We start from the raw sequence: 24,699 nt of genomic DNA on the forward strand, positions 1-24,699 counted from the left end.
ATTTAACAGCAGTGTTAAAATTTGACATGCTTATTCCAGGTCAAAATCCTTTAAGCATTCAGTAGAGTTATTCTGTCATTTAAAAACATATTTCCCAAGTAGCTTGCAAAGATTCATTTTTAACATATAGAACTGTTTCTAATTTAGAACTTCCTAAAAGCCTGGTTTTCTTATAGATTTGTTTAAAATTATAGTTTCCTTTTTCCTCTCCCTCTCTCCTTGTCTCTGTCTGCTTGCCTGTTTTGTTCTCTTTCTGCCAAAGCTTGAAAAGACTGAAAATGCTCTGAGAATTTTGTATAGTTTGGGCATGGTAGAGATCAAGGAAAAGCCCCATAAGACTGTGCTAATAAGCCTATACCATCTCTGATGTGGGTAACTACTCAGAACTCCATAACCTAAGTCTCTGGGATGTAATTTGCAACTATTGATTTTTTAAAAAATGTAAATGTGAACTTTAAGAAAAAATCTTTTATTTGGAAATGCTTTTAAACCACAGAAAGATTGCAAAAAGTAAGAATAGTACATAGAACACCTATATACTCTTTTTTAATTCATTTTATTTTTTTATTGTGTTTATGTTAATCGCCATACATTACATCATTAGTTTTTGATGCAGTGTTCCATGATTCATTGTTTGCATATAACACCCAGTGCTCCATGCAGAACGTGCCCTCCTTAATACCCATCACCAGGCTAACCCATCCTCCCACCCCCCACTTCTGGAACCCTCAGTTTGTTTTTCAGAGTCCATCGTCTCTCATGGTTCATCTCCCCCTCCGATTTCCCCCCCTTCAATCTTCCCCTCCTGCTATCTTCTTTTTTTTTAACATATAATGTATTATTTGTTTCAGAGGTACAGATCTGTGATTCAACAGTCTTGCACAATTCACAGTGCTCGCCATAGCACATACCCTCCTCAAAGTCTATCACCTAGCCACCCCATCCCTCCCACCCCCCACCTATATACTCTTGAACCAGCTTCACCTATTAGTAACATTTTGATTTGCTTTATCACTTGCACATGCTCTTCTTCTCTCTTAAGCACTGTGTGTGTGTGTGTGTGTGTGTGTGTGTGTGTAAAGCATATTTTTTCCTGAATCCTTTAAAAATAACTTTGCATATATCATGATCCTTTATTCCTGAATACTTCAGTTTATATTTTTTTGATTGATCCAATAATTATTTTTTGGCATTTTTTGTCTCCTCCAATCTAAGATCAGGTATTGCATCTGATTGTCATGTCTCTTTAGTCTCCTTTAATCTGTACCATTTCCACACCTTTTCTTTGTCTATTATGATGACATTGACATTTTTGAAGAGTATGGTACTTTGGGTTTTTTTAAATAAAATGGTCCTCATTTTTGTTTCTCTGATATTTCCTCATGTTTAGATTTAGGTTGTATATTTGAGGCCAAAATACTATGTAAGTGATGTTGTGTTCTCCTCAGGCATCACATCTGAAGGCACAAAATGCCCACCTGGAAAATGTCTGATTTTTCTACTGCATAATTAGTATTTTTTCTCTTGAAACTAATAAGCAGTTTATGGGTTGACTCTTTTAATAAGACAGTTTTAAGGTACCTGCTTCTCATACAATTTCCCCCTAGATTTAGGTTCCCATTCTTGCCTAAACCAGTCTTCACTATTAACGACTGCAAAATGATGATTTTCTAACTCCAGCACCCCCTCACATTTAACAGTTGGCCCTTTGCATTTTATTGTAAGCAGGAGCCCTTCTTTTTCATTTGGTTTGTTTGGTACAGACCCATGTATTTTTATTTTCCTCATTACTGTCCATAATTATTTGGGTGTGTAGATTGTCTCAGATTTCATGGATCAGAGTCCCTTTGAGCTGGCTCCTGTGTTCTTATGACATGCCCCTTCATTTTGGGGGTACTTCCTTACTTCCTGGCATAACAAGTTCTTCCAGGCTTCTCTGTGTCAGTCCTAGAATCAGCCGTTTCTCCAAGAACACGGGTTCTTTTTAGTGGGGAATAGTTTTAGACACTGATGGAGCACTAAGCGTGTTCATTGCAGTGGGGTGTCTCTGTACCCGCAGTACACATATGTATGCATACCTGTACGTATTTTAGAAATCGTAAGCCCACACCAGTACCTCTACTTCCAATCTGTCCCCACAGGGGTCTTTCTTACCTTGACCCATTCCATGTTTGTTTCCTTTCTTCCACAATAAGAATTCTGGCTTCTAACAATATGAGTACATTTATTTCTCATTCAGTCAGTCCTGAAATATGCGTAAAATAGTTTTATATTTGCTTTTCCCACACCACTATGAAAACAAACTCACTAAAAGGAGTTCAGGATTTGTCTGTCACTCTCACCTGTGTTCTTCCCCACAGCTGACGGCATATAGTCAGATACTGTGTTCATAAGTTACTTGGGTGCTCTCCCCCACCCCATTTCAGTGGAATTATGTTATTCCTTTGGAATAGAATTAGATTCATCTGTTTCAGTTTGCCTTTTTTTAATTAAAAAAAAAACTTTAGTTAATAGTCATAAGAATAGGTACAAATAACAGATTCTTCGTGAAGAACAGCTACAGCCAGTGATCACCCTTCTCCCCCTTGTCCCTGAAAACAAGCCCTTTTACAGGTCTGTTTGTCTCACCCTGTCCTGGGTCAGGGGGTCATCTCTGTAAAGTGAGTAAGATCTAATGTCAGGGGTTGAGGGAGAGAGATGCCCTTTTGGCACGGAGATTACTTCGGCCTGGAACAATGAATGAGGCTCCCTAGGGTTGCCAAAGGGAGGGCAGATTCAGAGGACTGTTACACAGTGGTGTTCCTCTTCTCCCTGTGGTAACAGACTTCCTAGCCATTCCGGGGAAGACACTGGTTAAAATGCTGACGCCTGGCATGTCGTGTCCTCTTTGAGCTCTCAGACTTCTAAGGAAAGGGGCTTCTGGTCCAGTGCACTGTTTCAGTTTGCTTTTAGTTCTAGGATCCCTCCTTTCGTGCCCTTAGATATAATTTTATTTCTTTGAATATGTAGAACATTAATATGTTTCCAAAAGTTAAAGTTACACAAAAATAGTGTACTCAGTCAAGTGTCATCTCCTCCCATATCCCCTTTACTCCATGCTTGTAAGTAATGAACTTCGTTGTTTTCCAGTTTATCCTTCCTGTGTGTGTTGTATAGATGTACACACATACAATTATTTCCCTTTATTTTTCAAAAGGTAGCATTTTATATATGCTCTTCTGCATTTTGCCCTTATCACTTTACTGTATCTCCTAGAAATCATTCTGTGAGAGTTCGTAGAGATCTTCCTTACTCTTTTTTTTATATCTGCATAGTACCCTTGTGCATATATACTATAGGTTATTTAGTTTCTTATGCGTGGACATAGTTTCCAATATTTTGCAAGTACTTTACAATATTTTGCAATGAAAGCAGTAAATACTGTTAGAGGTGTACCTTTGAGGTAAATTTCTAGAAGTAAGATGTCTGGGTTGAAGGTTAGTGCCTATGCAGTTTTGTGGGATATTAACAATTCCCTTCATTTTTGCATTCTCACCAGCAATGGTTGAAAATGCCTGTTTCTCCACAGCCTTGTCAACAGAACATGCTGTCATACCTTTTAATTTGTGTCAGTCTCATGGGTGAGCAATGGTCCTGCACACTTTGAAGCCTTTTTCCTGTAGCTGGTGCTATGAACCTTCATTTCATATTTTGACATTAAGGGTTAGATTTTCTTTTTGGGAGACGATTTTACCAGTGCTTTTTCTAAGTCCTCCATACTCCACTGTTCTCCTTCATAAGCCACCCTTTTGCACTCTTCACTCCCTCTAGCTTGCAGTGGCAGGTCCAGGGTGAAGACTGTTGGAATTTGGTTGCTTCCTCTGCTTACAGGTGACTTAAAGGTCATCGGATCTGCTGTTTCCTAAACTGCTGAAGGCTTGAGTCATGCGTGGTTTTCTTTGCCCTATGTGTTGGTTTTATGTTGTTTTGGGGAAGAATGTGAATGGTAATATTTGAAATCAGACAACCATTTTTGTCCTCTACCCGCAGAAGTCCTAGTTGTGAACTTCTATGAATTTAACTATGGCTTATGTATAACTACATTCTGAATCCCATGGTGCTGTCCAGTCATCTGTTGTATTTTTGTACTGCTTTTCTGTACATTAGTTGGTTGATAGGGAATAGATATTTATTTCAGTAGACAGTGACAAATAGACTTATTTTTCTTCTAAAAGCATAATATATCCTTGAATATGACATACTTTGCTCACTGTTCACATTTTTTATGCCTTTTTTTTTTTTTGGTCAAAAAATAAAGATAGACATTGAAAGAAGCTGAGAATTAACATATTAACATCGAAATTTTGGGTTTCTTCTCTGTGTGGTTGCCACATTTTTCCTCCCTGGTTCAGCCCAGTGCTTAAAGCTCTGTGCTTTTGCAGTCACTTTGTGGCTGTATTTTCTTGCTGTGGTATTGAAGGAGTGATAGAATGCCTTAGAAACCCAATAGTTGGGTGAGAATTAACCAGGCTATTTGCAGTGCTCCAGTGTTCTTCAGGTTTTTTGCTAATGATTTCTCATTCCTAGGACTTGCAGATGACCCTGGATGCCATGAGACAGCATTTTCCACCCTCCAGAGGGCTTTTGGAAGGGGAGTGCTTTGGTGGGAGGGCAAGCTCCTGAACCAGGGGTGGATGTATGTTTACCCATCTACCATCAGCCTTTTTTTATAGCTACTACTAGCTTAGTAATGAGAGACTTGCTGTTGTTTTTTAAATTAAACTCTTACCTAACCTACTACCTATAGACAGCCATAGTTTTTAAGTGAGTTAACAATTATTTGCTTAAGATATCATACCTTACCATTGGTTATGCTGTTTATCTTGAAACATAAATAACTTAGTAACACATGATCATGTGTAAAAAATGTAATTTTCTAATTGTATTCACAGTTGTAGTATGCATTATTTTGGCCTTTACCCAGATATTTTCAGACTGTGTGATTTTAGTAGTGACTTTCTATCATCTTAAGTACTATCAACTTAAAATATCAAAGTGATTTTTTTAAATGAACAATTTGTAATACTAATTTTTTAACATATTGTGTATTTATTATACTTTTAAATGTAGGTGAAGACAGTATTTCAGGGCGATTTCTTGGATGGAAAAATTTTTCAGCTTTATTGTTATTTTTAATAATATACTTGGTGGTTTATTAGGAAGAGCGTTCCTAAGAATAATAGAAATTATTTTATTCCTTTACAAATTTTGGTCTAAATGTCACATGAATTTGTTAATAAAAAAAAAAGTACTAACAGTTGATAAAGAATAATTTCTCATAGAGCTGTTTTTGTCTCCTGTCTTCTTAACTTTATAAAAAATTATTGATTGTTTATCTAGTAATGTTGTTACTATGGTTTATTTAATCTTTTAGAAAGGACAACTGGGTAGACCGATTTTGGATGTGCCATATTGGAATGCAAAACCAGCTCCCATGCCTAACATTGGATCAAAGTATGGAAGAAAGGCTACCTGGATAGGTGCAAGTGGGGACCAGACTTTCTTACGCATTGATGAAGCACTTATTAATTCTCACGTGCTGGCAACATCAGAAATTTTTGCCAGTAAACACATAATAGGTAATACCCCCAAACAAACAAATGTTCTTCCCAAAATCTTTGTTGTGATTGACAGTAAATGGTTCATCTTTACCTATCATGAGATAGATAATCTTAGAGCTTTTTGTTTTCTTTCTATTTGAAGAAATTTAAAAGAAGCTTCTAAATGTCTGTGTTTATGTGAGTATTTATAAGCTAGAGAGTGGTGGAAACATGAGCCAAATTGTAGTAGGATAAAACCTGCATTGGAAGGAGGAATTTTTCTGTATTGGTTCTTGTTAAATAAGTGGTAGAAATTAATTTTTGTGAAAGGTAAGTCAAACTTTGAAGTTCTATCTATAGATATCAATCTATACTTGTGTCTGTGGTATCATAAATAATTATATGCTGAAGTGATAGAGTATGGAAATTAAGAGCTTGTGTTGTGGATTTAGACAGCCTGAGGTTTTGGGACTAATTCTATTACTTAAAAGTTTTTAATTAATCTATTGAAGTCTCAGTTTCTTCATCTGTAAAATGGATGTAATAATAATACTTCCCTTATAAATAATCCTTATCTTCTAAGCTGAGGCATTATAAAAAGATAATGCATTTTTAAGATGGATAAATATCTTTCCCCAAGGCTTGGTACCTGCTTCTATATCAGAACCTCCTCCATTTAAATGCCTTCTGATAAATAAAGTGGATGGGAGTTGTAAAACTTTTAATGACTCTGAACAAGAGGACCTGCAAGGATTTGGTGTGTGTCTTGATCCTGTGTATGATGTCATTTGGAGGTAAGCTCTGTTTATAAATGGAGTAGTAAATAAGTTCTGATCAAATTATACTCTTGTGGTGATACAAAATTCATGTATAAGGCAGACCTTTTATACATGAGAACTCTCTTTTTTAACTGTGCTTCCCAGGACCTTTGCAGTGTAGTGCAATGGTTAAAAGCATGTGTTCTGAGCCAGGCTGCCTCGGATTATCCCAGATCCACAGTGTGCTTTCTGTGTCACCTTGGAATGGTTACTTTGACTCTGTGTGCTTTATTTCTCTCATTTATAAATTTGGGGTAATAATAGTACCTACCTCATAAATTGTTACGAAGAGTGAAGAATTTAGAGCAGAGGTACACGGTAGGTGCTGCTGGGGGCACCTGGGTGGCTCAGTCGTTAAGCGCCTACCTTTGGCTCAGGTCATGATCCCAGGGTCCTGGGATTGAGCCCCGGGAGCCTGCTTCTCCCTCTCCCACTCCCCCTGCTTGTGTTCCCTCTCTCGCTGTCTCTCCCTGTCAAATAAATAAATAAAATCTTAAAAAAAAAAAAGAACTGTTTGCTGCTCTCATTATATTAAGCAGTTTTACTTTCATGAGTTGTTAATTATTTTTTTTATTATTTTTTTTAACAAAATACCCTCAAAGAGGGTATATTGTGGTTCTTTTTCTTCTTTTTAAGATTTTATTTATTTATTTGACACAGAGAGAGAGAGAAAGAGACAGTGAGAGAGAGAGATGACAAGCAGGGGGAGCCGCAGGCAGAGGGAGAGGGAGAAGCAGGCTCCCCACAGAGCAAGGAGCCCAATGCGGGGCTCGATCCCAGGACTCGAATCTTGACCTGGGCTGAAGGCAGCGGCTTAACCAACTGAGCCACCCAGGCACCCCAAGTTGTTAATTATTTTTGATCTGTCAGCAATCCTGTCTGAATTGTATAGAACTCATTCTATTTTCTTGTTTCCATATATTGAATTACTACCAAATGTGTAGAAGAAATTGTGCCAAAGACAATACAGAATAATTAAGATAAATGCCCTTTATGAATATACGTATATTGGTAGAGAAATGTAGAAATGTGTAAGATTGCCAAACTCTAGAAACTATAAAAATGTAGAGAATGGATACAGGTACACTAGAGCCTCAAATTATATTGTATTTGCTTAAAATTTATTATGGTGCTTTGTATACATAATGAGTAAAGAAAATTGTTGTCCTCAGCATTTCTAGCTTTGAATACTAGTAGGAGGTGTCCCCTGCATCACCAGATTGACTCATCACAGGACTTACCTTTTTCTTTTTTTTTCTTTTCACCTCTTGTATTGTTTATTTGGCCAACCTCAGTGGACAGGAATTAGATAAATTGAAAGGTTTAACTGGCACCAATGAGGAAAGGGAAAAGACTTTTTTGTCTTCTTCCTCTGCCCATGACTACTTTCATTTCTGTCAGCCAGCCAGGTCTTAAGAAGCCATGTTTTCTATCAGTCCTAAGGCTGCATTCAGAGTGAAGGAATTACAGTGCTTCCAGGTTGCTGACCAGCCTACTGTCTTAGTTGGGCATTTTGTGAGAAGGCCTGGAAGCCAGAATTGATTGAGTTTTCAGTCAATTTCAATTTCCCTAGCAGCATTACGTAGGATAGATTAGGTAACGAGAGACTAGAGGTGAGTAGTCTTACAGTAATTCTTACGAAGACATGAGGTACTAAGAACCAAAATTGGAGTGGTCACAGTGGGAGAGCATGGAGGAGATAGGAAGGCACAAAGATAGACTAGTCATTAGTTATTTACTGATTACAAGTCTGTATACAAGAGACTTAGTTACCAAAGAGCAAGCTCTGGTTTGGACTTAGGTTTAAGTTGATGTTTTATTTCCTATAATCGTTATATGTTTTATCTTCAAATGAAAGAAATTTACATTAACAAAATAAAAATCAACAGTGGAGACTTTATGGATACAGTCACTAAATTAGAAATGCATTCTTTAAATTAGTTACTAGCAGAACTGGATTCTGACAGTATAACTAGAGCTATTTCCCTGGAGTCTTAACAGAACTCCAGAACTCGGAGGTGTAGTGTGCAGTTAGTTGAGCCTTGCCTTTTTCACATACGGTGATAGCAGTAGGAGAGATGATCTCAAATGCCTTGCCAGGTCCTTGAGTACTTACTCCCTTGTTCCAAAACAGAGATTAAAAGATGAAGGGCAGTCTCCTCAAATGTTTCACTAAACAGCTGGAAGGTGTTTTCTTGTAATCAGGATCAGAGTTTTATGCCATTATCCTGACTTCTGGCTGTTTTATGTCCTTTGTATTTTTAGTAGGTACTAATATTTTACAGCCCTCATAGATGCTGCAGATTCAGGAGTAGCTCACTTTGACTTTCCTTCTGGGTGGAGTCGGCTTCCTTTTGTATTCTTAACACCTAACTTTTCCTGAGTAATTAGAAACTTAGCATCTGTAAAAAGCAGATAAATGTTAAGAATAGCAATTTTATTTCCCACTTCAAAATTTATACATAAATATGTGTTGTTACTTTTTTAACAGCAAAGCAAAACTTGAGTTGTGTGGTCCTTCTTCAGATGTTTTTCTTCCCCCATAAAAATCCTGTTAACCTTATTTATGGGTCACAGGTATTAAGTTTGGTTTATATTGTTTTGACACTTTTTTAAAATGCATGTGTTTTTTTAGTACATATAAGAATATATTCATTTTAATAGGAAGGGGTTTTTTTGCTAAATGACAAAGCAAAAAGTAGATCTTCCCAAGTCAGTATAGTAAGAACTGCTTTGTTAATTAAAACTGTATAGAATTCTGTAGTCTGGTTAAACTAAAATATACTTAACTATTTCCCTATTGATGAACATTTTAGATTACTTTTTAATGTTTCGGTATTACCTATATTGCCAGAGTGAACACACAAACACACGTGTGTATATACACACACAGTTTGTACTCATGGGAGTGTAGTTCAAAGGACTGGTCTGGGCTGGGATATATATTTGATAATTTTTAGTTTATAGGTGTATAAAGCTGCGGTATTGAACGAGATCACCTAGACAGGGAATGTAGGTTGAGGAGAACTACAAAATTTAGAAGTTAGGTGAGATGGGAGGAACTAGTCAGGAGAATAGAAGGAGCAGCTTATGAACTATGGGAAAAAGCAAGAGGGTGTGCTGACATAGAAGTTAAAAGGGGAGTGTTCAATGATGTTGGATACTGCTGAGGGCTTAACTAAGTAGATGACAAAAAATTCCATTAGGTTTAGCTACTTAGAAGTTATTTGCAACTTTGAGAATGATTTCATGGAAGTGTTAGATGTGCAAACTAGATTGGTGTGGTTTGAAGAGTGAATGGGGATTTCCGCTTCTGGCAATTTGGTAAACTAAATACTTTGACAGGGGCCCTATGCTTTAAAAAAAAAAAAAAGTTTATACATTGGCTTGGCACTCAGCCAAGATGTCGCTAATATACTGCCCCTGTCTTCCACCCCCCCATCTCAAAGAAAGAAAGCCAGCATAAAAGTAAAAATCATACCTGATGAGGTGACCCTTGAGAAGTAAGCAGTCAGCACTCTAAACTTGGGATTTTGCTGAGGGCAAATGCTGATAAGCAGTGCTGCAATTTGGAAAACGAGTGTTGGGCCAGCTGCAAGGTGAGGGAGATGGAAACTGATCCTGAAACTCTGTTAAGCTTCTGGCCTTGGAATGATGCTAAACTGGGATTAAATAGGTAATACCCCTGTGTCTCCGGCAGAAGGCAGGTGTACATCATCTTTAGAGAAAACCCCTCCTCCGTTTAGGCCCATAGGTTTTTAGTGAGTTAAGATTCCATCAAATATGAGCACAAAGTCTAAGATTGCTTAACATATAAATTATATCACTGTTAGTGAAATTCAGCTACAGACAAGCAACAAGATCGGTTTCATCTCAGAATTAGCAGAAACAATATAAATTATGTATGTATGAAATGTTTAAAAAATAAAAGGTGAAATTGAGGAAGCAAAAGAAACTCATAATGAGACTCAAAATGATGAGCCATATTTGAAAAACAACCAAGCAAAACTTTTATAAATGAAGAATAGTTATTTACACAAATGCATGAGTAGACCAGATTTGAAGAGTTGAGAGGAAATTACACAAAATGCCGCAGAGACAAGAATATAAAAAATATGAAAGAGATTTGAAGAATATAATGAAAAGATCTAATAGACATCCACCTTCTTGGATGGAGGAAATTTTAGAGATTAAAGAAAATAGAGGAGAAACAATACTTGAGGAGATAATGCCTAAGAATTTTCCAGAACCAAAAATAAAAAGATTTAAATTCACAAATATTAGAAATTATGTGTTTCCATTATTTGCAATCAGGAGAATTATAGTGAAATTACAGAACACTAAAGCCCAAGAGAAAAATCTTAAAAGCAACCAGAGAGAAATAAATAATAACACACACAAAAAACCCAATTAGATTAAATTAAAAAGCAATAGTACAATTATATTAATGCTACTGACTATAGCACGTACTTTAATAGAATTTATTCTGTGCCAAGTATTATTTTTGTTTAAAATAAAAAAATTTTAAATAACTTTTTAATTTTAATTGTGCTAAAAAACATAAAATGTAACCATTTCTAAGTGTACAATTCAGCAGTGTTAAGTATACTCACATTGTTGTATAGTAGACCTCCAGAAGTATTTTCATCTTGCAAAACTGAAACTCTGTACCAAAGAACAACTCCCCATTTCTCCCTCCCTCCAGCTCATAGCAGCCACCATTCTACTGTCTATGAATTTGACTACTTTTGATATATAAGTACAATCATACAGTACTTGTCTTTTTTGTGACTAGCTTATTTCATTTAGCATCATGTCCTCAAGATTCATTCACATTGCAGCCTGTGACAGAATTCTTTGCTTTTTAAGGCTGAATAACATTCCATGTTTCTACCGTACTTTATTTATCCACTCATCCATCCATGGATGCTTAAGTTGCTTCCACCTCTTGGCTCTTGTGGATAATGCTGCTATGATTGTGAGTGTGCAAATATCACTTCAAGATTCTCCTTTCAGGGGCGCCTGGGTGGCTCAGTCATTAAGTGTCTGCCTTCAGCTCAGGTCATGATCCCAGGGTCCTGGGATCGAGCCCCACATCAGGTTCCCTGCTCAGTGGGAAGCCTGCTTCTCCCTCTCCCACTCTCCCTGCTTGTGTTCCCTCTCTCACTGTCTCTCTCTCTCTGTCAAAATAAATAAATAAAATCTTTAAAAAAAAAAGAAAGATTCTCCTTTCAGTTCTTTTGGATATATACCAAAGATTTGGATTTAAGTGGCTCTTATATTTAGTAAATTTGGATCATCAAGCACCATTGATTGAGAAGACCATCCTTAATAAATGAATCTGAATATTAGCTGTATCTGACACAAATAAGATTTTCAAAATAATCATTGTTTTCTGTGTAGACATACCAGTTAATGAAAAAATGAGGATTTTTTTCTTCCTTCCTGTCTAATCTCATACTTAGGCTTTAGGAGCTGTGTATAAAATTATCCATAGCAGTACTTTTTTTGTAATGGAAAATAGAGTGGTTTTGATTTTTTTGCTATCAGTAATAGAATGGACAAATAGTTGTAATGTAGTCACATGAGCTATTTTTATTTTACAACAAGAATAAATGAACTTACAGTCATACACCACTGTAAAAATACATTGTTAAGAATATTCTGTTGTTTGAAGAAAGCTAACCACAGAAGAATACATGGTGTATCCTGTTCATATACAATTCAAAATGTGAAATTTAAGTAACATACAATTTTGATATAAACATGAAAAATCATAAAAGCAAGAGAATGATAAACTTTTAAAATTCCAGGTAATTGCTACTTTTGAAGGAAAGGGGAAGAAATTAGGTAGAGAAGGTGAGTGGGTAGGGAAGGAGAGCCAGGGTACTTAAAAGATAATGGTAATATTCTTTTTACTAGTGCACATTATACCCTTATTCTTCATACCTCATTTTGAAAATATTTTGTTACTATTCTTTTGTATGTACTCTGTAGTTGATAAAAACAACTTTTCCAAGAAGAATTCATTGCAAAAAAAAAAAAAGTAAAGAAGTAGAGGTAGCTTTTTGAGAATTATTTATGGAAGAGATAAGAGAAATGAGGTAATGGTTGAAGGGTATTGTGGGTCCCTTATGGGTTACTGTTTATGAGTGTTTGAATATCTACGTACCCTTTACTTGTGCTTCCTTTCTGAAAACCGCATTCCAGGACTTTTGCCCATTTTTGATACTGGATTGATTGTCTCTTACTGGTTTGCAGGAGCTCTTATATATTGTGGATACTGTTGTTTTGTCTAATGTATGTGTCACCTATTTTCTTTCAACTTGCCCTTTGTCTTTAAACTTATTTATGGAGTTTTTGTTGTACAGAAACTTCATATATGGATGCATCATGTTTTCTGTGGCTCTGTTACTCGTAACGTTTCGTGATCTGTAGAACTGTTTCATTCAAATTACTTCACTTCTAGTGACAAATAATTTTATTTATATATTTAACTCCGAGAATATAATGAACTACATTTTGTCCTCTTTAAGCTGACTTATATTTTCTTTGTATCAATTGTACTTTAGAAATTTAGAAACTGTATGTTGAAGTGCTGTGATTATCTTTCTTGAAGGTTTCGACCAAATACTAGAGAACTGTGGTGTTACAATGCAGTGGTTGCTGATGCCAGACTTCCTTCTTCAGCAGACATGCAATCCAGATGTAGTATTCTCAGTCCTGAACTTGCCTTACCAGCAGGATCAAGGGCTCTCACCACCCGATCTCATGCAGCTTTGCACATTCTAGGTAGGCTTGCTCTTTTGATGATCAGCTAATTTTCATTAATATGTGCTGAGAACTTTTTTTAGAGAATATTTAGGTTTGTGTTTCATTTTCTCTTGTGTGTTAAACAACAACATGCTAGGTGCAATATAAGTTAAACCCTCTAACTTTAAGAGGTTTGTCCATCCCACAAACACCAATATATCAGACTTTAACCAACACAATTCATATATGCCCAAATATAAAGCATTCCTGAATATAATTCTAGCAGGCAGATTTTTCTTAATAATGTTTTTGTTCAGCGTAAATATATAAACTTTAGAGATGCAGTTATAATATTTAAATGTGTAATTATAATTTACATACATTATTTTAAAATAACAAGTTATGTAAAATATATTTATGTAATTATGAATTTTATACATATTACTTCTGTCTCTTATATAACAGTTTTCCACAGCACATCACTTCTATTTAATTTATAATACAGCATTTTTTCAGAATATATATATATTCTGTTTGTAGAAATTTTACACCAGTCCACGTAATTACTTATTTTATTGCTTTTAAAAAGGATTCTTAAAAAAACTCATTCATCCTTATCTAAAATTTGCAGTTGTGAAATCATGTTCCTAAGTATAATTACTAGATCATACATATAATTCCTTGCTTCTTTTTTCTCAAATTTTATCTGGTAATCATTGTAAACATCCAAAACTCGCATTGATTAAGGTTCTCTCAGGCTGCTTTGTCTTCCTCATATAGAACTTTAAGAATCTAGAAGTAACTCAGGGTTTCATAAAAGGAAGAACCCCATAAAGGCTCAAAGATTGAGGGATTCCAACTTTTCAAAGATAAAGGTTTTTGCAAAACATTGACATATAGAATGTGTTTAAATCTGATAATTACCCAAACAGAGGGGAATTCGTATTGGTTGTAGGTGTTCTTTCGTGAAGCATTGTTTAAAGCTTGGAATACATTTATTGGCACACTCAGAGTTTATTATTTTAATTTATCCCCTACAGCATCTCATACCATCAATATAATGGGAAATTTTAATTTCAAGGAGTTGAATTTTTGTTTGTTTGTTTTTAGGTTGCCTTGATACCTTAGCAGCTATGCAGGATTTAAAAATGGGTGTTGCAAGTACAGAGGAGGAGACTCAAGCAGTAATGAAGGTTTATTCCAAAGAAGATTATAGTGTAGTAAACAGGTTTGAAAGTATGTATATTTATGTCTAGGAAATATTGTCATATAAGTGAAATATATATATATATTTTACAACATAAATTATTATTTGTATCTTTTAGGTCATGGAGGGGGCTGGGGTTACTCTGCTCATTCAGTAGAAGCTATACGTTTTAGTGCTGACACTGATATTTTACTTGGTGGCCTTGGTTTGTTTGGAGGTAGAGGAGAATATACTGCTAAAATTAAGGTAAGCAGTTTGTTGACACTGTTGCCCTTTTTTGTTTGAAGATGTTGGTTTTGACTTAGTTTATGATTTTATGTATATAATGTATAATAAAAAAGGACTTGAGGAAACTGCTAAAATGTAATGCAATAATACTAAATCATTGACTCATTAGAAAATCAAAAGTCAAGATGGGAGGAAATGAATAGAAAATTATTTCTTAATAATTTTAGGCTGAAAAAGACTAGTCCATCTCAATCCTTTATGCTGAGCTTCCTAGTGGTCTAGGAATAGCAGGACATTTTGATATGCCTCCTTTCTGTTAGCCACTTTAATGATGGAGGCACAGCTGTTTTGATGCAGGGACATTTTGATGTAGCTTTAAAAGTTTAGCATTTTTGATGCCAAATACTGTGTAAACAGACATGATCACCCTAAGATGCGGACCAGGGATGAAGTGAGAGATGGAATATGGGGTTATGGATTTCATCGGGTAGACAAAATAAAAATAATCAGAAGTCCTGAGTTTATTATACCTGTTCATCTGAGAAAGGGTCTGCAGTTATTCCAAGCAAAGGATGTACTAATTCTTTGAAAATTCACTAATAGCTTAAATGTTCCACTTCTCAAATTAATCTGATTTTACCTTTAAGTAAAAGAGAGGGGCACCTCTCTGGCTCATTCGGTTAAATGTCTCTCTGACTCTTGGTTTTGGCTCAGGTCATGATCTCAGGGTCCTGAGATCGAGCCCCAAATTCGGCTCTGCACTGGGGATGGAGCCTGCTTAAGATTCTCTCTCTCCCACTCCCTCTTCCCCAACCTCCCCCACCCTGCTCACACGTGTAAGCTCATGCTCTCTCTCTCTCTCCAAAAAAAAATTAAAAATAAAAATAATTTTAAATAAGGTAAGAGAGAAAACTATAGTTTGTGCCTTAATTTCAGTAGCAGACTTCATTAAAAATTCTAATTAAATGCTATCTGTTGGGGCTCCTGGGTGGCTCAGTCATTAAGCGTCTGCCTTTGACTCAGGTCATGATCCCAGGGTCCTGGGGTCGAGCCCCACATAGGACTCCCTGCTCTGCGGGAAGCCTGCTTCTCCCTCTCCCACTCCCCCTGCTTGTGTTCCCTCTCTCACTCTGTCTCTCTCTGTTAAATAAATAAATAAAATCTTTAAAAAAAATTAAAAAATAAAAATAAATAAATGCTATCTGTTTAGGAGATCTTTTCTTACTTCTCTCAGTTGTATCTAAAACATATTAATATGTTAAAACTCCCTTACTGTGATGATTTTTGAGGACACTTCCCATAGAGGCCCAACCAGAACCGACAAACTTTTAAAAAATATATGCTTCTAGGTACATATATAGAAAGAAAGAGAGAGAGAGAGAAAGGAAGGAAGGGAAAGAAAGAAAAGGGAATATAAAACAGTTTTGGTTTTTGGCTTATTTCAGAGCAACTGCTTTCAAAGGGTTACTTGAAGATGTCTTGATTTGAAGTCAAGATAGAGAAGCAAATTCAATGATACAGTGCTAGTTGGCAATGTCTAGTAAGTTTATCGAGAAGATACATTTTTTTTTCTGTTCCTGAAAGGTTTTTTGTTTTGTTTGATAATATTGAATACCATAGTGGCCCTTATCTCCCATAGTTGTGGTATAGAAGTATATAGGCCTTCCATAATGCTATTTTTAAATTAGGTGTCATTTTTTTTTTCCCCAAGTCTCAAATCCTCTTTTATTCCTTCCGTTCCCTGAAAGTGAACTTGCCTTTGAAATTCAGTTATTGGGGCACCTGGGTGGCTCAGTTGGTTCAATGTCTGCCTTGGGCTCAAGTTATGATCTCAGGGTCCTGGGATCGAGCCCCGCATTGGGCTCCTTGCTCAGCTGGAAGCCTGCTCTCCCCCAGCTCATGCACCCTCTCTCGCAAAAAATAAATAAAGTCTTTAAAAAAAGATTCAGTTATTAATGAGTAGACGAAGGTTTTCCAACAGAAGTCTTTTTTTTTCTTGCCTCCATTCACCTCTTTCAGGTATACGTTTTTTTTTCTGGCAGTAAATCTCTTTTTTGGTTGTTTTGTTTTCATATCTCTGGTTGTTTGTTCTCTTTTGTAGGTTTGTCCTCTTCTACCGGGCCACTAAGTGTTGGAGTTCTTCTAGGCCCAGCCCTAGCCCCTATTTCTTCACTCTGTATTTTCTCCTAAACATTCTCTTCTAAGCCTAAAGTTTAAATACCTGTCAGCATACCATAATGCCCAAATTTAGATCTCCAGCTCAGACTTCTTCTTTGACCCATTTCCATGTAAGTACTTTAAAAGCATGACAGTTGTTGGTCTTTATATTGCGACTGAATTCATGCTCTTTCCCCAGGATGTGGCTCTCTTCCAGCGGTTCGTCTCTTGAATAGTACCATCCACCATCTGCTTGTTACCCTAAGGCAGAGACCTAGACATCCTTCTGATTGGGGAGGTCCCCTTCCATCTCCTTCCTCCTGCTGGGAGACTCTTCCACTACTAACTACTCTGGGCAAAGGTACTTGTGGACTTGTCTTGGACTAGCCACCTAGCTGGACTCTGGACATATTCTTAACTTTCTGTACTTTCTATTTCCATTCTCTCTCTTCCCGTTCCTTCTTGAACCTATTCTAATCAGGTTTTTGCCCCACCCACTCTACCAAAACTGCTCTTGTCAAGGATGTGAGTGATTTGTGATTGCTGAAGCCAGTGGTCAAGTCTCAGTCCTCATCTTCTTTAACCAGTCAACCTAATTTAATCCTGTCAGCCCCTTCTTTTATATTCTGTCTTCACTTGGCTCCCACAATGCCACACTTGGTTTTCCTTCTGTCTCACGGTCTGCTCTTCTAGGTCTCAGGCTGCTTACTCGTCATCTTCCGACCTCTATGTGTTAGAGTGCCAGAATTCAGTCTTGGACACTTTTTAAATCTACTCATCCCCATAGTGATCCAGCCTTATGGCTTTAAGTGTTTTTCCTCTTATTATTAAACGTCCAAAATCATCTATACAGCTGCCTACTTCACTTCTCCACTTGGATAACTAATAGGCATTTCGGATATAACATCTTCAACACTAGGCTTCTGGTCCTCTCTCTACACCTGCTGTTGTCATATTTTCTCCATCCCAACAAACTGACCTAGAATACAGTTAACTTTAATCTTCCAGCTGCTTAGGCCAAAAATCTTGGAGTCATCATTGCCTTCCCTCTGTCACACCCCACAGCCCCTTCAGCAGCAAACACTGTTGGCTACCCTCTGAAAATAAATCCAGGGTCTAACCACTTCTAAAAACTATCCCTAGTACCCAGTCATTCTCAACCACAGCCATTCTCACCTGGATTATGACAGTAGCCTCCCAGCTTGTATCCTGCTTCTGTCCTTGTTCCCTTTGGTCTATTCTCAGTACAGCAGAGAGATTTTTTTAATATGTACACCAGACTCTGCCACTCCTCCCTGTTCAGATTCCTGCAGTGTCTTCGTACATTAGATTAAAAGCCACAGGCCTTTAGAAGAGCCCACAAAACACCATAAAACTGAGTGCCATTATCATTCTGACCTTAGGTTATACTAGCTGCCTCACTCTAATCCAGCCACACTGGCCTGCCATTGTTCCTTAGACAAACCAGGCGTAGTCAGACCTCAGGACCTTTGCATTGGCTACTCCCTCTGACTACAGCTCTTTACTTCAATACCTCTGTGATCACTTCCTCATTATCTTCAGGTCTTGAATCTATGGTGAACCTATTTAAAACTAAATCCTCTCCCTCACCCTCAAACTTCTTTCCAATAGCCCCCATTTTTTTGTTTGCATTGTTCATACCTGTATGCCAAGTGTCTAGAATTGTGCCTGGTACACAGTATGTGTTGAGAAGTATTTGTTGAACATAAGCAGGGGATCCTGTATGTCATGCTACAAAGAAGGAAATGAGAAACCATTGAAGAATTTTAAATTAAAGAAGTATTCTAATCAGATATTCATTTTAAAAGGAGTACTAGGGGTCAGCTTTGTGGAGTATGGGCCAGAGCAAAGAGAGAATGGAGATAGGAAGACTGATGCGTTCTAGCTAGTAACAGTGAGCATGCTTGAACTGACAAGCTTTGGTACCAGCAGTAGAATAGATGTAGTGATGGCAGAAGAATACGGAAAAAAGGATTATTACAGGTTTTTTATCTGAGTGAGTAGGTGACTGATAGTGCCATTAATCAGAACAGGGAAAGCAGGGGAGAGAGGAGTGAGTCCCTTTAGAGCTAGTGAGATCCAGCTGGTGGTGGGCGGTGGGTGGGGGGGGGGGGGGAGTGCAGTGACTGTTGAGAACGAGATCTGAGCTGGAGACAGGTTTTTAAATCACTAGCATATAATTGAAAAAATGAGACATCTAGCATGGTAATTGTCCAGTAAGTTTTAACGCTCCCTTCTCTTCGTCCATAGTGTTTTATCTGCCTTTTTTGTAGTTCACCTGTTATAATTCTCCAGAGAAATAAGGGTTTTTTTAATGTATTGGTCCATTTTTAAAGAAAAAAGAGCTCTTCCTGATAATTCTCCTTTATTTTCACTTAATTTCATCACTTTTTGTCTTTGATATCTTCTGTCTTATCCTTATCCCACACTGTCTGGTCCTCCCCTTATTTTATAACCATTTTCTTTCATACCTTCATCTCTTCTGTTCCCATGCCGTATTACCTTGAACTGCTTTTTGTTACCTGGGTTTTTAAGGATCCTTACCTCCTGTTACTCCTCTGTCCCTCCATAGCTAACACTTTTGTAGCCTTTCTTTCTGGGTATTTTTCTAAGTGTTCCATAAGTATTCACATAATTCTCACAATTACTACAAAGTAGGCACTGTTAGCATCCATCTTCCTTTTATGGATGAGGAAACTGGATACCAGATCTCACAGATTGTAAGTGTTGAAGCAAACTTCTTCCTCATTTGAAAGCTCACTTAGATAAAATGCATTGATTGAGTTCTCTCACCTCCTTCACATGTTTATATTTGGTACAGAACAGCTTGGCGCATTTGCTCTAAATAGATGAATATATAAATAAGGAAAACTGAGATTAATATAGACCATAAGTTTCTTAATTCAAATATGTAGGTTTGTGTATTTAACATTAAAAAAGCAGGCATTCTGATTTTTACATTCTGCAGTGTCCAGCACATTATTGGAAACACCCAGAATGATAAACATATTATTCAGCAGGTTTGCATGACTGAGTGACTGGACACAATGTGTTTTTCTCCTTTCCCTAGCTGTTCGAGTTGGGTCCTGATGGAGGAGATCATGAAACCGACGGAGACCTTCTTGCAGAGACTGACGTGTTGGCGTATGACTGTGCTGCTAGGTAAAGATGCCCTCCTTACTCAGTCTCAGCCTCACCTACGCTCACAGACGGGCTGTGAGCAATTCATTGTAACTGAAGAAATGTACGATTGCTCTTTTAAATAATCTGTGGTCAGATGCTTGAGGACTTAAGTTGTGTATTATGTAAGGTACGGGTTGCACTTAACAGGGCTGCACTAAAACTAATAGTATTTTCCATATTTGTATTTTATAAGACAGACAAATTGTTTCTCCAGTGCAGATAACATGAAAATATACATATATTTTGCATACTTTTGTTTTCATGCATCACTTAGCACCTACTGTGCTAGCTTTCTAAATGATGTCCTACAGTCATTTACTACCTGTAGCAGTGTATCTACAGTACCAAACAGAGGGCCATAATTCAGATCACTTGTGTGCCCTGACACCATGCCCGTAGTATGTGCTTGGTTATAACACATGGGGACGTGGCCCGGTTTTTACTGAAACCTGTTAGGATAGTAGGTTTCCTGTTACCAGAATCTGGATGTTTCTTTATAAAGCTTCATTAGAAGTATGAAGAGAATTAGCTTTTACCAGTCCTCTCTGTGTAATCCCGAGAATTATCTCCCAACACTGTGTTATGACAAGTTAGTGATTTGAATCGGGATATAATGATGAGAAAAAAAAATAAATTGAACCTCATAATAGTAATAGTACACTGCACTTCCCAGTAATAACTGTGTTAAAACCTTGTGTGTTATACATAAGCTTTTTGCTGGTGAAAATGTGTGTTTGCTAAAAATGGTAGTAAGGCATTAAGTTTGCTTTTAACTGATAAATACTTTTGAGAACAAAATAGTAAACCTAAAGAAAATTTTTACTATTTTTTCACTATAAGCATTCACCAGTATCATGAGATATTTTTTAGTTGTTTTTTTATGTGATACACAAATGAAGATTAGGAAAATTTTAGGAAATTAGTTGATTAATTTTTAACAAAGCCTTAAGATGCCATTGTCACTTAGTGTTTATTTTTGAGCATATGATATGAGTCAAAAATATATTGTTTCACATATAGAGAATCATCTAGATTTTATTCATTCCCCTACTAACAAAGCCCAGGTTCCTAAGGCCAGCATTAAAGAACTTCAGTTATCTTTTACAACATCTTTTTTAACTTTCTACCTACTACTCATTTTTATCTGTCTTAATGCTTTAATCTAACTGGACCCCTTATCATTTTCAAGCCCTGTTTTGTACTTTCATACCTCTACAGTGCGTGAATTTGTTCCCTTCCTCAAATACCCTTAATTCTTTTCTCTACCCCAGCTACAACCACTATACTCTGTTACCTAAAACTTTATAACTTACGTATATCTTTATCAGATCTCCTTATTTATATACAAGCTTTCTCCTTCTATTTTAGTTAATTTTTTTGTGTGATTACTATGTGACAGGCACAGTTCCAAATACTTTATCTGAATTTCCTCAATCCTCAGAACAATCCTGAGATTGTTGATGTAGACATCATCTTCATCCCTGTTTTCAGTCACAGAGAGGGTGTAATAACTTGCTCAAAGTTACACAGCTAGCAAATCACGAAGCTGAGCCTCGAACTCAGGCCATCTGACTTCAGAACCATTTTCTTAATATGCTTCCTCTCAAAACACTTTAAAACTAAAATTCAGAGTTTCATTTTCCAACTAAACTGGCATTTTTTTTACCAATTAAAAAAATTGTATTTTAATATGAGACCTTTATAACATTTAAGCAAGTTCTAGAATTCAAGGTGAGGAGTTCATCACCATGACACAAATGACTACTATTTCTATGTTCCTGTCCAGATTTTTTGATTTTTAATTTTTTTCAGACTTTTTAAAATAGAAGGTTTTTAATGATATTCAACAAGAATCTTACACAATGAATTTCATGGTTTGTTATGAAGGATTTAAAAGAAATATATGTAACAGGGAAGTGCAAAGGCATTGTCTTTGACTCACTAATTTTTCTCTCAGAGAAAAATATGCAATGATGTTTGATGAACCAGTTCTCTTGCAAGCTGGTTGGTGGTATGTAGCATGGGCTCGAGTGTCTGGACCCAGCAGTGACTGTGGATCACATGGACAAGCTTCTATTACCACAGATGATGGGTAAGCAAAATGTTTAAGTATTACTTAAGCAACTCTCATTTTTGTTAGTGGAATATTGTTTTAGCAGCTCAGAGGTCTTCCAGGAGGATAAAAATGTCAGTAAGACTAGAACATAATGTGACTGCCAAACATTAAATTTATGCAGTCTCATGCCAGATTAAGGTCTAGACAGAACAGGGAGAGAATAGGACTGCTACTCTTTGCTCTTGCCATTTGTCATTTGTATGTATTTCTGGGTGTTATATCACTTAAGAACTTATTTCCAATTAGAAATTATATAAAGTGACAAGAAGATTGAGGATTTTGGAAACCATAAAAAAGAAATAAATACTTGCTATAAAATTTGACAGTGCTTATAAAAACAGTTTATAAAAATTTCAGAGTTTTAGCAATATGAGATGGTACAGTTTTAATAAGATGTAGGGGGAGATTTACTGTTTAAATTTCATATATGGACTGCTTTTTAGTTTATAGAACACTTTCATATCTGTATTCTCATTTGATTTTCTCAACAATTTTGTGAAGCTGTTATTAGCTCTGTTTTCCACTCGGGAATAGAGAGACAGGAGGTGAAGTGATTTGCTGCACATCATATCACTGCTGTGTGGCAGGACCCAATCTGGACCTGGAATTGCTTGACTCTAACTCTAATCTTCTTTATTCTCAGTACTCTGTATTCGTGTGTTTGGAAGGACCATTATTTTAGAAGAGAAATTTAATTTACTCCTTACTCTTCTTGAGCATAAATTATTTGAAATGAATAGAAGTTATGTAATAGTATATTTCAAATAGTTTTGTTCAATTCATAACAGAGCTTACCAAAAACAGAGCAGACTAATTAATGAGGAGAATTCTTTGTTCCTGAATGTTCAGGTAGAATGCCATAGAAAAAGTAAGTCTGCTGTAAAGTATCCCTTTCAGACTCACTCTAAGATTGTGAGCTAGCACTGGGGAGACTGCCTTAATCCTGGACTGTGTGATTCCATATGCAGTTTATTGAACTATGGAATATCACAGCAGTTTGAAGCTAAAGCTTATGTGTGTGGTTGAGCAGATTTTAAACTGTTTGTAAGTTGAAATATTTAGTTAAAAGCTTATTGTTTTGGTTAAAGTTGAGCTGGGGGGTACTAAAAGGGGGGAGGACAGCTGCTTACCCAAGAGTTCCTGATCAGGTTTAATTCCTTCATTTTATTCATTAAGCCATTCAGAGCTTGAACCAAAATAAAAACAATTCCTTTTTACTTGTGTTTTTCCTTAAAGAATGAATCTATCTTCATTAACATAAAATTTGAAAACACTATTGTCAAATTTCTTATTTTCTTTCATGGATCTTGAATCATGTTTTTTGGTATTGTTATTTTTTCTCTTTCTTAGGGTGGTTTTCCAATTTAAGAGTTCAAAGAAGTCAAATAATGGTACAGATGTTAATGCTGGTCAGATACCTCAATTATTATACAGGTATTTAGCATATTTATAGTTAATTAAGAGATTTAGTCCCTTGTTATAATGATCTAGGATACTACAAAATATATGTGACACGATGAAAGAAATTATTTGAAGCATTCAGCAAGTTATAATATACCAGTAGAAATACAGCTGTTTTTAACAAAGCGTTTATTTTGTATATTTTTAAACATCTTCTACATCAAGCTTAATTTTAAACTTTGCCTCATGACTCAGATTATCTGTATTACGCCATTAACAGTATTTTAATAACTTATTTTTTAATCTGGATTTTCGTACCCATTTCAAAATATTATAGAGTAATAAAAATTTGTCTTAGAGAAATGATATTGGGGTGTTAGATGGGGACTTCAGGTACAGGCCTGATTGATTTGCTTTTGTCTTATGTTTCCTGTTTGTACTGTGATGGAATGAATAGAAAATCCCTTACTGCAGAGGGGTGCCTGGGTGGTGCAGTTGGTTAGGTGTCTGACTGACTCTTGGTTTCAGCTCAGGTCGTGATCTCAGGGTGGTGGGATCAAGCCCCACTTTGGGCTCCATGCTCAGTAACTTGTAACTGTCTCTTTCTGTCCCCCTCCCCCCGACTCTCTCTCTTTCTTTCTCTCTCTCTCTCTAAATAAATCTTAAAAAAAAAAAAAAATCCCTTACTGCTGAAAAATTTCCTCCTTTTATTTGAAATATCAAATAATAACTTGTCCATGTGATAATATTTATTATATTTTAACATTATTTAAGAATTTTAATTACTTCATGTATTTGAGACATGGAAGCGTATGCCTATGTATCCATCTATTTCTAGTAAACTACTGCAGTAATATTTAGAATGAAGAATTTGAATAGATATAAACCCCACTAAAATATGTCATTCTTTGAGTAGCAAAAAAATCTAAAGAAATACCTCTAGAACAGTGACTGTCTCTCATGTTTTCCTTCCCTAGTAATCACTTTAAGAATCTAGGTGGTATAAACCTCACTTTTCCCAAAAAGAGATTTTTGTTTGTTTTTATGCAATTTATTATAGTTTGTATTTGTAACATGTAGCATTATGAACATAGCAAGTTCCTCGGACTACTCCTGGGTACACTGGTGGAATAACTTCTTAATAATATAGCACTTAATATTTAATAGTAGCATATTTTGCTCTTACAAAATGTATATTTTGAAAAGAAAAATGTCATTGGACTTTACAACATAAAT

At 36.2% G+C, this 24,699-nt stretch overlaps 1 protein-coding gene across 12 annotated transcripts in view; it reads left to right on the plus strand.

Annotated features, from left to right (window-relative positions):
- Positions 1-24,699, plus strand: part of MYCBP2 (MYC binding protein 2) — a 269,922-nt gene that overhangs the window by 101,813 nt on the left and 143,410 nt on the right. For all 12 annotated transcript variants that reach the window (XM_027591552.2, XM_027591553.2, XM_027591557.2 and 9 more), the window contains 8 exons: positions 5,414-5,618; positions 6,220-6,373; positions 13,017-13,189; positions 14,261-14,386; positions 14,476-14,603; positions 19,834-19,925; positions 21,904-22,038; positions 23,413-23,496. In XM_027591552.2, coding sequence (XP_027447353.1) covers positions 5,414-5,618; positions 6,220-6,373; positions 13,017-13,189; positions 14,261-14,386; positions 14,476-14,603; positions 19,834-19,925; positions 21,904-22,038; positions 23,413-23,496 — 1,097 coding nt within the window. The remainder of the gene's footprint in view (positions 1-5,413; positions 5,619-6,219; positions 6,374-13,016; positions 13,190-14,260; positions 14,387-14,475; positions 14,604-19,833; positions 19,926-21,903; positions 22,039-23,412; positions 23,497-24,699) is intronic.

The sequence above is a fragment of the Zalophus californianus genome, chromosome 3 (assembly GCF_009762305.2).
Source record: "Zalophus californianus isolate mZalCal1 chromosome 3, mZalCal1.pri.v2, whole genome shotgun sequence".
Lineage (NCBI taxonomy): Eukaryota > Metazoa > Chordata > Mammalia > Carnivora > Otariidae > Zalophus > Zalophus californianus.